General features: G+C 41.1%; 1 protein-coding gene across 6 annotated transcripts in view; it reads left to right on the top strand.

Moving 5' to 3' along the window:
• INVS (inversin) overlaps nt 1–15,396 on the top strand; it is a 210,361-nt gene that overhangs the window by 153,392 nt on the left and 41,573 nt on the right. For all 6 annotated transcript variants that reach the window (XM_073332513.2, XM_073332511.2, XM_073332510.2 and 3 more), the window contains one exon: nt 2,233–2,445. In XM_073332513.2, coding sequence (XP_073188614.1) covers nt 2,233–2,445 — 213 coding nt within the window. The remainder of the gene's footprint in view (nt 1–2,232; nt 2,446–15,396) is intronic.

The following is a 15,396-nucleotide window of genomic DNA, read 5'->3' as shown; positions in this document are numbered from 1 at the left end:
CAGTTTCCTACCTTTGCACAAACTGTGAAACCATACCACTTGGCTTAAGGAGTTAACATTCATAGCTCCAGAATATACATATATTTGGAACTTTAATATAAGTCTAAATCTAACTACCAGTCTTCTAAAACTCAGTCCTAAATACTCTCACTGAGGACAAATTAATAAAACAAATTGGTGTTTCTAGACCAAATTGTTTTTGAAATATGATGATCCTAAAAAACTCTTAAGAATGCCTTTTTAAAATAACATCAAACTGTCACAGAACATTATTTTCTGCCAAGAGATGGGACATTTCAGGAGCAAAGAAGGCTTTTGAGAAAGGTAAATGGGAGACAAGAGAGTCAATATAAGCCCAATGATTTTTTTATAAATGTAATCGTGGCTCCTTCTTGAAGTGCTGGTCCCCATGTGTATTCCACACAAGGGAACAAGTGCACACTGTGCTCCTGAGATCGGAGATTTCTGGCTGTGGTGTCCCTTGGTCCATGCCTGTGTAGTTGCTCTCCTCATACTCCGAACTGAGGACATAAGGGGCACTATGGATTGACACCTCTCCAGTTCCTCTCTTACTGCCAGTCCGAAGGATCTGAAGCAAAGGGGAAGGAGTGGGGCTAGTGGAATACATATAGGGACCAGACATCTCAAACAATCTCCAGTTACAGGTAAGTAACCTCTGTTGACACCCATGCTTTAGGAACCTAAAAATATGCTTTAATATCTTTTTGTATTTGTTCCATAAAAATATTCAAAGCAGCAGGTAAACTTTTAAAATTGATTTTTCTCAAGTGAGCTCCTTTTAGTAGTATCTGTCCAAGAATTATTTCAAATCTTTGTCTCCTTTAATGTTTTATCAGCAACACACCTTGACCTACAAATCTCCATGCTCTGTCATTGCCTTTTATTCCTATTGACATTTCAGTTCAGACACTCTAATCTTCCCATCAAACCATCACCATATGGCAAGTCCAATTGTGCTGTCTGTCTGTTCTTCCTGTCTTTATCTGCATTGCATCCTTGCTGGTTACCATCAAAAAGAGCCTTAATTTTTATTACCTCATGCATTGATACTAGCTGTTTAACTTGATACATTGTATAAGCATCATATTTTTTTTCTGTTACCTCTAATATTCAGTTAATAAATGTATTTTCCTAGCATGGGCACTTCAATACAAAGAGGGGGGGCGGTTGTGTACATTTTGCTGCCCTTTACTGCTTGTGTGAATTTGGGCTAAAATTTTCAAAAGTGCCTAAGGATGTGTCTACGCTGCAATAAAACACCTGCAGCTGGTCAGGGTCAGCTGACTCAGGCTCTCAGGGCTCAGTCTGCCAGGCTGTGATGGGGAAGGGTCAAGAGCCTGGGCCCAAACATCTACACTGCAATTGTATAGCCTCACAGACCGGGCCCTGCGATCCTGAGTCAGCTGACCTGGGTCAACTGTGGGTGTTTTATTGTAGTATAGACATACCCTAACTGACTTTGCCTAGGTCCCATTAAAAAACAGAGGCACTTGGGCACATAAGTGGCTTTTGAAAATGGGACTTAGTCTCCTAAGTCTTTTTTTAAAAATTTTACCCTTAATGCCACTGAAAGTGTGGAAGTAATACCATGTGCTATAGTTGGTCATAATATCTTCAATCTTTCTGTAACACATCTCTGCCAAGGCACTTAAACCTGTCCTGCAAAATCACTGCTATTTCTGTTTTGGCCTCTCTTTGTCAAAGATGTAAACCTTGTTAATTATGTAATTACAGTATTTATGTGGTATTCTTATGTGGATAAAGATTCACTAGCTAGAGGGTAGAATGGGACTACCAAGATGAGTTTTACTTATGATCTAAACCAGAATTTAGAATCAAGTCCCCAGAAAGGAAATACTTGTGCAAATAACCCAGCATGCCACCTAATCTCACATCATGGGCATTTTTCACTTATAAATTTAATTTAGGAACAAAGTGCATCTCCCAGAGGATATATTTGTAAGTGAGCCTCAAGGAACAACTAAGTCTTAATTGCTTGCTCAAATTCTCTTTTTAAAGAAACATGTTAAGGTATGGAATCGGTCAGATCCTCAGAATTTGGAAAAGTGGTTCTCTGAAAAAGGTGTTAAACACTTTCCTTAGAGGAGGTTTCCTCTTTAGTGGAGCTTCCATCTCACTTTTTAGCCCAAAAATATACATTGGGACTAGCAGTCTAATCTATCATAACACTTGTATGTTTTCTTTCTTTAGATACACGCCACTTGATTATGCTTTGCTTGGAGAACACCATGAGGTGATTCAGTTTATGTTAGAACATGGTGCTCTGTCTATAGCTGCCATACAGGACATTGCTGCCTTCAAAATCCAAGCTGTCTACAAAGGATACAAGGTTAGAAAGGCTTTCCAAGACAGAAAAAATCTTCTAATGAAGCATGAACAGCTGAGAAAAGATGCTGCTGCCAAGTAAGTCTGACACATGGAGAGTGCAGAAATGAAGCTATTAAAAATGAAATTGTTGAAGATAATAGTAGTTTACAGATGAATTGCTCTATATTTTTTTACATCTTTTTAGAAATAAAGTCTGTGTTCGCTTAAAGGAAAATCTAGTGTTCTACCAGATGGTGTATAGATAGGTACATTATATAATACATTTATGTTTGGAGGGTTTTTTTTAAAAAATAAACAAATACTTCTTGAAGCTTTATCATTTCTGTGGTGATGGATAACTCTGGGCCTCTGTCATGCAGGATACTATCCTCCCTCCCTCTGAGAATCATTCTTCCTGTGATGAGTTGCCCCCTTATCTCTGTTTCTCAGGGGTTGGGAAGTGAAGAGAGACTTCCCACCCAATCAGTTTCTAAAGAGTTGCCTGTGCCAATCCTGCTCTGTATTAACCCTGTTAGCTGGTTTTTCAGTACTTCTCTTTTTAAAATGACAAAGGAGTTTCCTGTGGTGGTGGTGTAGCTGTGTCGGTTCCAGGATATTACAGAGACAAGGTGGGTGAGGTAATATCTTTTATTGGACCAACTTCTGCTGGTGAGAGAGACAAGCTTTTGAGCTAGATAGAGCTTTTCTTCAGACCTCTCTCAAAAACAGAAGTTGGCCCAATAAAAGATACTACCTCACCTACTTTGTCTCTCTAAAGGAGTTACCGAACAAGACTATAGTGAACAAGACTATAGGAATGAAGGATAGAAACAAAGGGGAAGTTGAGAGTGAGCAAAGTGTATTTGGGCAAAAAGTGAGGGAGCAGCGGAGCAAGAAGTGAAGGAAATACAGGATGGTAGAAGGAGAAAGAAGCTATTAAATATAGAACTTAAATAGATTTTCACACAGATAGAAAGAGTTCACCAGTTACAGTACAGCAAATTAAACTTTTTAAATTATCTTCCTGTCAAGGGCAGGCATAAAATGACTTTTGCCATCCCCTAATTTTTATTCTTAGGTTGTTAAAGCCATGGTAAATACCAATTCATAGCAGAAGTGCAAGGCTAAATGAAGTATTCTAATAGCCCAGTAACAAGGTAAATTAAAAGAGAACAGAAACTGATCAGATAAACAATGCCCATGTTCCCTCCAAACATCTGCAGTATATCTGACGTCCACATCCTATCTAATCTATATAGGATGTTTCTTTATCACCCATTACTGTAGTAGCTGTATTACATCTGTGTATGGTAATTGTTCCTAATGGATGTCTTCATAGGGATTTTGCCTTTTATCTTTCCCAGATACTAAGAAGCTTTACTTGTTTGTTTTTTCCTCTAGATTTTGTTTATTCTGGGAAAGCTTTAACAAATAGGTGATTCTTCTAGGGTTCTCTCTGACTTCCTCCAGTAGCTTGTTCCACATTCCACTTCTACAGGCTTTGAATCCACAATTCAACTCCTATGCTATAGGTGTCTGAATATGAATACATGAGTGATTTTTTTAATAGGGAGTCTCTTACTAGTATTAAAAGAGAATATGGTTTAGGTGTTTGAAAATAAACATAGGTCTGAAATTAACTTTGTATCTATTTTATGAAGCTTTGCAACCTGCTCTAAAATGAAAACAAGCAGAATTTCACAACTTTCTCATTATCTGTGATCACCCATCACAGTGAAATTCACAAAACTGTACCAAGTGAAAAGTCAGATTTTTTTCCAGATTGCTTTAAATGTGGTCCTTCCCCCTCTCCCTTGATAATTCTAATTTAAAGTTACACGCTTTAAGTAAAATCCAGGAACTAGACAAAATATTGCAGAGTACAAAGTTGTTAATTGAGCATCAGTAAACATTTAACCAATATTCATACAGTGAAGATAGAAAGGTGTCCAAAACATTTTCACAGGGGTATGTAAGGAACTTATGCTCTAGTTAGTCAGACATCAGTTTGGGGAAGATACTAGTAATTAGATGAGGAAAATAAATGGGAGATATTTAGAAGACCACAGTTTGATTATCGATAGCTAACTTTACCTTAGCTAACTTTATTTTAGAAAAAGAACGTTGTACTTCACCAATTTTGTAAGGATTTTACAGCCTAGAAAGGCAAAAGTAGTAGGTTTCATATACTGTGCAAAGATTTTCTACACACTGTTTTTGTTTGTTTGTTTTTTAACTAGAAAAGTACTTTAAAACTGACATCGGATTAGAAAGCACGTAGACTAAATAATTTATATAATTCAAGTAATTATACATAAAACATGATGCATATGAGTGACCGTCTACCTTATATAATTGACATAGTGCCAGAATTGTGATGAGATTATATACTAAGAATATAAGTTTTCAACAAACAGGTGAATTTAATCAAAATAATTTAACTGCTTGTTCTATCAAGCAACTAAAATATAGTTTATAGAATTTTGTAGTCTGAAGTTCCACAATATTCAAGAGGGACAAATTGATTCCTAATCCACTCGTGCTAATGTTGCCACTTACATAAAGATGTATATGTTTTCCATTTGTCCCAGCATTAAAATATTGCCACTTACCCAGCTAAAAGAAACTAGTATTCTGATACTTCACATCCTATTTGGTGGATGGTGCTTAATTAAGTTAGTTGATTCTGCTACTTCAACACTCACAGAAGAGATATTTAAAAACTCTTTTATTATAAACAACCCACAGAAGAATCTTCTCAATTGTAATATCTGGTTGTACAGAGATTTATTATTTATTACAGCAATGCCTAGAGGCCCTGATTAGGACCAGGGCCCCATTTTGCTAGATACTATACAAACATATATGAAGATGTGTTTCCTATCTCACGGCATTTCCACAAAACATTCACGTATTTCCCTTTCATTTCTCTGCAACAAATAAATCCTGAAAGGAAAATGCATTTCAAAACTATACCACACTTCGACCCAATCCACATACATACCTCAATTCACATACAAACTCAAGTAACCAAACACCATCAAAAACAAATATAATAGCAATGCTACAGAGCACCCCTCAGTCTCTAATAGACCAGAAGTGTTGTCAGCAACAGAAATGCAAAAGCTGAGATTTTCAGATTCAGGCAACGTGTATGCCTTAGTTTCATTAACTGTAATGGGAATTGTACAGCTGAAAGTGGCTCTGAAAATCTCAGCCAAAAGGTTTTCACTAAAGCTTTTTTAACATAGAATCATAGGACTGGAAGGGACCTCGAGAGGTCATCTAGTCCAGTCCCCTGCACTCATGGCAGGACTAAGTGTTATCTAGACCATTCCTGACAGGTATTTGTCTAACCTGCTCTTAAAAATCTCCAATGATGGAGATTCCATAACCTCCCTAGGCAATTTATTCCAGTGTTCAACCACCCTGACAGTTAGGAAGGTTTTCCTAATGTCCAATCTAAACCTCCCTTGTTGCAATTTAAGTCCATTCCTTCTTGTCCTATCCTCAGAGGTTAAGAAGAACAATTCCTCTTCCTCCTCCTTGTAACAACTTTTTATGTACTTGAAAACTGTTATCCTGTCCCCTCTCAATCTTCTCTTTTACAGACTAAACAAACCCAGTTTTTTCAATCTTCCATCATAGGTCATGTTTTCTAGACCTTTTATCATTTTTGTTGCATGTTTAACCCTAGTGGAATGTTTGTAGTGGGGTTCCTCACATCTCAACAGGAATTTAAGAGAACCATTCTCAGAACAGCATCAGACATGTAGAGTGGAGATATTGTCTCCTGAAACTTCCAGTCCGTGTCTGGAAACTATTTCACTTTATTCTCTGTTGAATATGTTTGCTACCAAAGTTGGAAGACTTCTCTGAAGAAGTCTGGGATGAAAACATTAGCTCTTATATTGCTGCATGACGTGTGTGCTGTTACTTCTGCAGAAAGGTCACCTGAATTAACATGGAGCATACATTACTGGGGCTTGTAAACTCTGTCTTATCTCCATATTATAGATGATGACAGCTGTCATCTGCTTTATTGTATATACATTAATTGTGTTGCTCCTTGCAATTTGGATAACATCCCTTCTTTGGGAAGAATTTGATCTCCACTGTTGTATTGATCATTTATGGCCAATAAGGACCAATAATAATAATGGTCAGATAATCTAAATTCCAAGGATGAAATCCTGGCCCCCTTAAAACCAGTGACAAAATTCCCACTAACTTCAGTGGGACTGAGATTTCACTCCTGGGGTATGTCAGGATAGCAGGGGAGCCAGCTGAGGGTGGGGCAGGGACAGGAGCAGCAAAAGGCGCAGGCTGGGGGAATCTGTCAGAACTTTGAGGCATCTGCAAATCCTCCAAACAAGGTAGCAACAGTGAGCAGGCTGTTGTGGCTGCTTTCATTAGGAGCCTATATAACCTGCTTCGGGGTCACTTGGTTAGTCCCTTGCTTGTGGATTGGCTGGGCCCTGATTGATTGGCATTGGCCTGTCATAAGATTTTCAAGTAATTACCTCAGATGTCTCACCAGTTCAGGCTCAGGGATGACTTGTCACAGGGTATGGTTTGCAGCCTCCCTACCTATGGAACTCCCCTGAAGTTAGTGGAAGATCCATACATAGACCAGCCATCTCTGATGAAATTATCTAATAGCTTCCTTTTTAACATGGAATACTGTGCTTCTTTCTGTGTGATTTAGATCTGATTTGACCAAAAGAATTTATTTTCGTACTTGTGATGTCCCTGGTGTTTTGAAAAATATGTGATACTTTCAGCTACAAAATTTCATAAGACATCATTCCTTCATTATGATATGTGGGTGTTTCTGTTACTCTCCTGTGTGTGTTTTTAATGTATATTATAAAATTTATTATACTGTTTCTGATTCGTTGAAAATAGTGGAGACAAAGTCTCTATACCAAGTATGGGGGAAATATTTATTTAAATTGAATTGATATACAATTTTGAGCATATATTCATATCAAGTTGTCACATATAACAAATTTTATCTAATTGCAATTTTATGATCTGTCATAAACTGGAGGGGACATTATGTTGTCACCATTCTGTGTATCCATCTGTGCATTCTACAGTTAAGCTTGGCCAGAGTTTTACTCCTAGCTACATACAGCCAGCTAATATCCCTCCTGATCTGATAAACCTGCTCTCCAGATAAATGTAGATAGCATATGGGAATACTGAATGGTGGTGAACTGTTTCTTAGGTTAAAAGAAAAAAAAAAAAGACTTCAACTTCTGTATTTAAAACTCTCTTCCTAAATTTTTAATTGATTTTTTTTAGTTATATATAAATCATTCCACAAGTTGTAATGTTCTGAGTTAGTTTGTTTTTAAAAAAATTGGGTACTTCACCTAAAAATGATAAGGATAGACAATGATGGTTATGATAAAATGGACAGGAAGTGTTTTATTCAGAGTACAGGCAATTTACAGTATGTAATTCACTGTTGCAAGAAGTGAAGACAAATACTGTGGATGGCATTTAAAATGTGCTATGTGCTAAATAAATTTATAACTGCTAACAGCATCTGTAGATATACAAATTGGTTAAATGCATATCATTTATATAAACCTATTTCATGTTGGTTAAACAAAGATATTTTATATCATGTACAAAACTGCACAGATGATTAGGTGGTTCATAGGAGAAGGCCTGGTCTCGACCACTGGCTTTTGAGACGTAGCACTGCCGTTGTCACAGGGATGGTAACAAATGGAATGTATGTGGCAAAGTTCAAAAATCTTGCTGTGCTGCATGTAGGATCGTGTTCTTTGATCACACATGTTAATTGCCAGAGTCTTAACTGGCTATACTGTCCAGTAAATACCTGCTATTTGGGGGCTTTTGTTTAGTCTTGTGATTTTTTTTGCAAATCGATTGAGAACTAGTGAACTTATTAGGGTCAGCTCCAGAGACCTTTTTGAGATCAAATGGGGCTGGCTCCTGGCAAGTAAGCAAACCCAATATTTTTTCTAAAATCTGTCATCTTGTGCTCTAGAATCTAAGCTTTCGTTTTAAAAAATAAGTCTTTAACTCTTAAGATTACAAATTATTGGAATTATTCAAAATATAAACCAATTCAGTGATGTCTGCTTGAGCCCTCAGACAGCCAGATGCAGATAACAAAAACAGAAGAAGCCAGAAGTGTTAGAAGCAAATGAACTGATCCCAATGAGACCTATGGCTTTGTAATTCCAGAATAAAAAACTTAATTCTTGAAAAGGAGAAGAATCCGGTAAAAGTTCAGAGTTGTAGAATATGAGTGAATTAAGAAAAGGATTCTAACAAGGAATCTGTAGATTATGGAAGTCTTGAACAAGGACAAAGGAGTAAGAGGTAATGAGAAGACTAGATATGTTAGTATCTCTTACTGTTTTGTGGCAAATGACATTAGCAAGTCTGAAAGTATGTAGTAAGGAAACCAAGTAGATGAGGCACCCTGCAACGTCAATTAATGAGAGGGAAGTTCAGAAATTTGAAATCAGAAATATTTTTCAGGCTGTGTTATGCAGCCAAAAGTGTCAGGAAGCCCAAAGAAGAAATCAGCTGTTGGCAGGTTTTTTTTACACTGATTCAGCAACCATATCCCAAGCCACTTTCACAATCTGCTGTACTGTTATTAGCCAAAGGAAGGAGCATAGATATCTGAGAACATCCAATGTTAAAACTCCATTTACAGAGGAAATTCCACCTCAAGCGTGGAAAGACCCTAAAACAAAAGGGCCCCCATAACTAATAAACTCCAGCTTATATTGAGGAGAAGCAGGACAAGATGAAAAACAATATTAATTCTGAGACTTGCGTTGTTTTTGTTTTCTTCTCAGCCACTGAGGCTTAAAACTGGGACGATGACAACAGTCAAATCAGTAAAAAGAAAAGGAGTATTTGTGACACCTTAGAGACTAACAAATTCATTAGCGCATAAGCTTTCGTGAGCTACAGCTCACTTCAGACTAACACAGCTGCTACTCTGAAACCAGTCAGATCAGTGTGTCCCATGTTCTTCTTCAAGTAATATCCCTATTGGTTCTCCACTGTTGGTGTAGCGGTGTCCATTTGGCCTGCGCATGCATTGCCCCCCCGCTCATGCTCTGCCACAAGGCCAAGGAACCCTAAGCAGGTGAACCCTCCTCAGTTCCTTCTCAACTGCCCCTGGTTAGAGACAGAACTTTAGCTGTCCATTAGCGGATCATTAACTTCTTCAGAATTGTTAGTTTTAGCTACCTTTTCGGAGCTTCCCTTTCTTTTCTTTACTCCTTTATTTTTTATTACCAAAGCCAAAAAAAACACTTTATTTTAGACTTCATTTTTCTTCGCACTCCCCACTCATCTGGAGACACCCCCCACACCCCCCAGACATACAAAAGTATGGTTTGTGCCAACAGCTGAAGCCCAGATCCAGAAAGGATAGAGAACTGAGACTCAAGCCTCTCCTAATGGCGGTGGCCCTTCAACCACCCTTTGAGCCACAGAGAGCAGGAAGCCTCAACGCAACCCTCTATTGCTAAGGGAGGTGAGCTCAAGGAAACGCCCATGAGCTACTCTTGCAAGACCTTTAAGAAAAGAGTTATGAGTCCCCAGAGTGAGCTCCGACCAAGCTAAAAGCGATCTCTGGCTTGCTCTGTATCATCGGTACCAGTGGCACCGAAGTTGTCTAAGTCACGTACCCAGGGCTTGCATTGCAACAGAGCATGTTGGGATGTCTAGGGACCCAGTGGGCACAGGCAAGGAATCATTGGTACCAACTGGGCATGAGAAGTACAAAGAATCAGCCAAGTGCTTGCCAGGCAACGGCGGATTGCACTATCAGGTACATATCATTGACTCCTTTGATGCAAACATCTTGGCACCGACAACCACCACTGGTACCAATGCCTTCGGCACCACCAGACTTCCAGTACACAACAGACCTTTCAGTGTCTGATGCACTGGATTTGCCTCTACTTAGTACTAGGGCTCCAGTAGTGAGTCCATCCAGAGCTCCAGGCTCACTGGCAACATCATGCCATGTACCCACTTTTTCATTCATTGAGTCAGATAGTGATCAAGAAGACGTGGTCTCCCGCCACTCTTCTGGACCCACCCTACAGGTGGCCAATTCCAGACCTCAGCCATACAGTTGCTCTGAGCCCCAGCCTCCTTAGTATGGGCAGCCACGATACCAACCACCAGCCCCCTTCCCACCCTCTCAGTGGCCCTACTGGGACTCTTAGCAGGCACGCAAACAGTGTGCCTCCCATGGCTATGGTGTGGCCTATCAAGAGCCAAGGACACCTCCTCCTTTGGCTGCTATATTGAGGGCATCCAAGCAGCCTGAACAATTAAGTTGAGAAGGAAGATACCCCCCAGACTAATTTCTCATCATCATCACAAGACAAGATAGTGATGCCCCCTCCACCATCATTGGCAGATGACTTTAAGCTATTTCAGGAGCTGGCCCAGAGGTGACCGAATCACACCACAAACTAGTGGACATTTTACATTCTTCTGTCTCGTTCAGAGTAGCCCTCCTTATTAACGCGGCCCTCTTCAACCCTGCCTAACTCATATGGCAGACCCTTGTGTCAGTCCCACCAAAGTGCAAGCGAGCCAACAAAAGCTATTATGTTCCAGCAAAAGACATAGCATATCTCTTCTCCCACCTGCCTCACAGTTCGATTATCATGGACACAGTGAACTCAGGGACCCTTCTCATGAAAGCCTGCTACAACAAGAGATAGACCATCTCCTCAGCGTACAAGGCATAGAGCTAGTGCCCATACATCTAAGAAGCAAAGGCTTTTACCCTCACTACTTCCTAATACACAAGAAAAATGGAGGTTGGAGACCTGTACTAGACCTCAGGTTGCTTAACAAATTTATTAAGCCTCAGAAGTTCAGGATGGTCACATTGGCGATGATTATCCCATCATCAGAAAAGGGAGACTGGTTCTTGACCCTCAACCTTCAAGATGCTTACTTCCACATTTCGATCATACTGAGTCACAGATAATACCTCAGATTCACACTAGGCCAAGACCACTATCAGTACAGAATTCTCCCTTTTGGCCTCTCATTAGCACTCAGAGTATTCTCCGAGGTCCTCTCAGTAGTGGTGGCCCACTTGTGCTCTCAGGGCATTATGATTTATCCTTAATTGGAAGATTGCCTCCTCAGGATTGATCTACATACACCAACTCCATAAATCACTAAGGGTTTCTGTACCCAATGTGTGCTGAAACTTGGTGGGCCGAGAAGCTAGTAGGACTATAGCTTCAGCCAAGGGACCACCCATGGGACTCCAGATTGTAGGATCACCCTGCTCAACCACACTATTTAATCCAGAGGCACAGGAAGTTCGAGCAACAAGGTGGTTTCCTGTTGTGGTTGCACTGGATCCTGCTTGTGCCTGCCTCCGGCTCCCAACCCTACTTCCTGATTCTTGCTCCACTCCTGGCTCCTGCCTCACCCTGCCCCTCGCTCCTGTTCCCTCTGTGTTCCTGCTCTGTGCTTGATTCTTGCCTCTCCTCCAGTTCCTGCCCTTACACTTTGCCTTCAATTATCAGTTACCAGTCCTGGCTCCGACCCCAGCTTCCAATTTCTGACCCTGACACTGGCTTGACTTGGCTCTAGCATTTGGTATCTGAGCTCAGCTCTGACCCTCAACTTCGATTCCTGGTTCTGACTCTGGCTTGACCCCTGACTCCGGTAACTGGCAGTTGACTCTGGTGCTGACCCTTCCCTTCATTCCCCAACCTGGACGCCTGCTCTGCTTGCTAGACATGACTCCTACTCTGACTACTAGGCCAAACCACCTACATCCTGGTCCTTAACAGCGGCTTCCTGAGCTAAAGCCTGCCCAGCTATCTCTCATTTCACCAAGGCTGTGTCTACCTTGCAAAAAAAAAAAAAAGTATGTTCTTTAACTAGGATAAATTAATCTGTATTGTCTAACTTGGGTTAAAATAGCACTGAAGACACAGCAATTTGGCTTTTAAATGAGGTTAGCAGCTCAAGTTAAAACCTATAGGGCAACCTGGGGATGAACCTGAGCTGCTAACCTGAATTACAAGCTAAGTTGCTGTGTCTCTCCTGCTGTTTTAACCCAGGTTGGCTAATGTAGGTTAACTAACATGAGTTAAGAATGAGCACACCTTTTTCTGCAGTGTTGATGTTCTCTAAGGGTACGTCTACACTGTAATTAGACACGCACGGCTGGCTCATGCCAGCTGACACGTGCTCGCAGGGCTGGGGCTGTGGGGCTGTTTCATAGAGCTGTAGATATTTTGGCTGATGATGAAGCCCGAGCACTGGGACCCTCCCACTTCACAGGGTTCTAGAGCCCAGGAAGCAGCCCAAACCTGAACATCTACACTGGAATTCAACAGACCTTAGCCCGAGCCCTGCAAGCACCAAGTCAGCTGTCATTGTTAGGGGGCTTATTCCTTTACCCACTCACTTCCCTGGTCCTTCTCGCATTAACAGAGAGCAACAATACCTGAAGTCCAAAGGTGCAAACAATTCGATGTTTATTGGGGTGAACTTTCAGCAAGCATGATTCCAGTTTCCTTCCTTAGTATCCTCCTTCCCAGCTCTGACACCACAGAGCCTTACACCTGTGTCCCTGTTCCCACTTCCCCCTTTAGCAAAACATGATTCCAATTTCCTTACCCACATTCCCTGTTCCCATCTCCCCCTTTAGCAAAACATGATTCCAATTTCCTTACCCACATTCTCTGTTCCCATCTCCCGCACCCATACACCCACCCCCACACCCACTCACTTCCTGATTGACTGAAAGAATAGCAAAGTGGGAACTATAATGACAAAACAATACAGAAATGAGGATTTCACATCCCAGCTATTGATAAGTGAGTTCTTGCCGGACAGGATGCTATCAAACTAAGTTTCCTTTTACATCTTCTAGGCACTTCCCTTTCTCTGGAGGCGATAGGCACTATCAGGACAGGATTGTATTCCTAAAAGCCCAATAGCAATGTGGGAAATAGCAATTTCTTTCAATGTGACTAGTTTGGAACGTGAGGATGTGACTGGTTGCTTCCCAGCTTATGGCTGCCTCTGCTGCTTAGCCAAAGGCCTTAGCCTAAGCACAGGGTCTCAGACTGTCACAGTAAGAGAAGGACCTTACTCTGCCAGACAGTGATTTTGATTCTTTCTTTTATACCTCTAGAACTAGCCAAGTGATAAGAATACACCTAAATTCTTAGAGTACAGGCCTTTACCAACAGGCCTGAATATCTGTATCCTAACACTCCACCCCTTTTTTTCCTTTTTCTTTTGGGATCCTCCTGCCCAGGTATCCCTGAAAAAGCATAGGACATATGGCGACACATTTCCTGATAGGGCCAGGCGTCAAGGTTGAAGGTGTCAATATTCTATTTGTCCCACTGCCCCTTGTGTAGTATAGTGCCCTGCACCTTCTCTGGTACGGGCATACCACACCTATTCCAATTAGTGTTCCAGACTTCCCATTAGAGTGGGCCCGAGAAGGTTGGGTCCAGGTTGTCTAGTACACTGCAGGGTTTGGAGGGCTTATTACATTACTTATAGGTTATCTCCCTATGCAACGTAACACAAGTACAGTTAACAATACAAAATCCACAGCAACACCGAGTCCTGACCGCTGCAGTATGGTCCAACATCCGAGACACCCCCAAAACACTGCCTCTCCTCCTTCGACGGGGTCACGATCTTATGTGTCCAGTTGCTGGCAGTTGCAACAAGCTGCCCCTGCAGGTTTTGCTTGCTTTTGTCCATATCATAAGTTCATTGAATGATCACAGAGAAATGGGATATTGTCCAAACCAGCTTGACCACTTGGTATGGAATCAGGCAGTAGGCACTGGCTTATTTACAGCAATAAGATTCACAGATCCATTTGTGCACCAAAGTCCAGATAGCAGCATATAGATGGGTATAGTTTGGTTATGGGCTGGTGTAATTGTGCCCCCAGTAATATGTACATTCTCAGCAAAACACCTTATACACAGTACACCCAATTGTCCACCCCTTGCTTAGGCCATTGATCCTGCTCCTCCATAGTCATAGGAGAGGGGCACATCCAAACATCTTCTGTTGATTTACACTATTTTACACACCCCATTGATTCCCAGTGAGCTCCTCCCCTTCTCATTATTTCCATAGGGCTTATGGGGACCACCTTGGTTGCCATTCCATTTCCAGGTGCCATGGTAGCTATTACACAGGTGCTGGCCTCCTAGTTGAGCATTTTGCATTCCCATACACATCTTCCCCCCCCTCCCCCCCAAGGTCAGCCTTTTGAAGCCAAACCCACCCATATCATGAGATTTTTCTGTTCATTAAAACACAAAAATGCTAGTAACAAGACAAACACCACAGACAAACAACACAAAACACAGATCCATGGTATTCTGAGTTATTCTTCCACTGGCGCCAGCTTGCTTGTAGAGTGTCTGAAAAACAAAAGAAACAATTTCCACCCCCCTGGTAGGGACAGATTATTGCTTAATAATACCACTTTCTTTTACAAATTTCCTTGCTAATTGCAGGAAAAACAGAAGAATTACCTCCAGGCTGTCCTTATTTTGTTCTATAGTCAGGCTAGTGAATTACACCACTCACTGGTCATTTATGAAATTCATGAGGTGGTGTACCTCAGTTTCCCCTCTTGTACAACAGACCGAGTTTGCAATAGTTTCTCTGCTGTACCAAGCTTTAAGTTTATTCTCAGGTAATAGCTGAGACACAGCTTCAGATTTTAGCACTGTACACACACACACCCCTTAAGGTCAACCTGTCCCCCTTATTTTCAGGCTTGACTTGTTTTTTTCACCTCCCTTTCCTGGAGGGCCATAATCTGAGTCTTCTAGTAGCTTGTTTGCTGACCAGATGTATTCGTTATTTGCAGCTCCTTTGTGCCCATCAGCTAAGTAATTTGCACTTACACAGAGGCTTACTAGCTTGCTTCTGGATCCAAAGCTGTTAGCAGTTTAGAGAGTGTCTTAAAAGGGAAACATTCCACTTCCACTAGAGTTC

The sequence above is a fragment of the Lepidochelys kempii genome, chromosome 2, assembly GCF_965140285.1.
Source record: "Lepidochelys kempii isolate rLepKem1 chromosome 2, rLepKem1.hap1, whole genome shotgun sequence".
Lineage (NCBI taxonomy): Eukaryota > Metazoa > Chordata > Testudines > Cheloniidae > Lepidochelys > Lepidochelys kempii.
The sequence above is the reverse complement of the archived record's forward strand: the minus strand, read 5'-3'. Positions and strand labels throughout refer to the sequence as shown.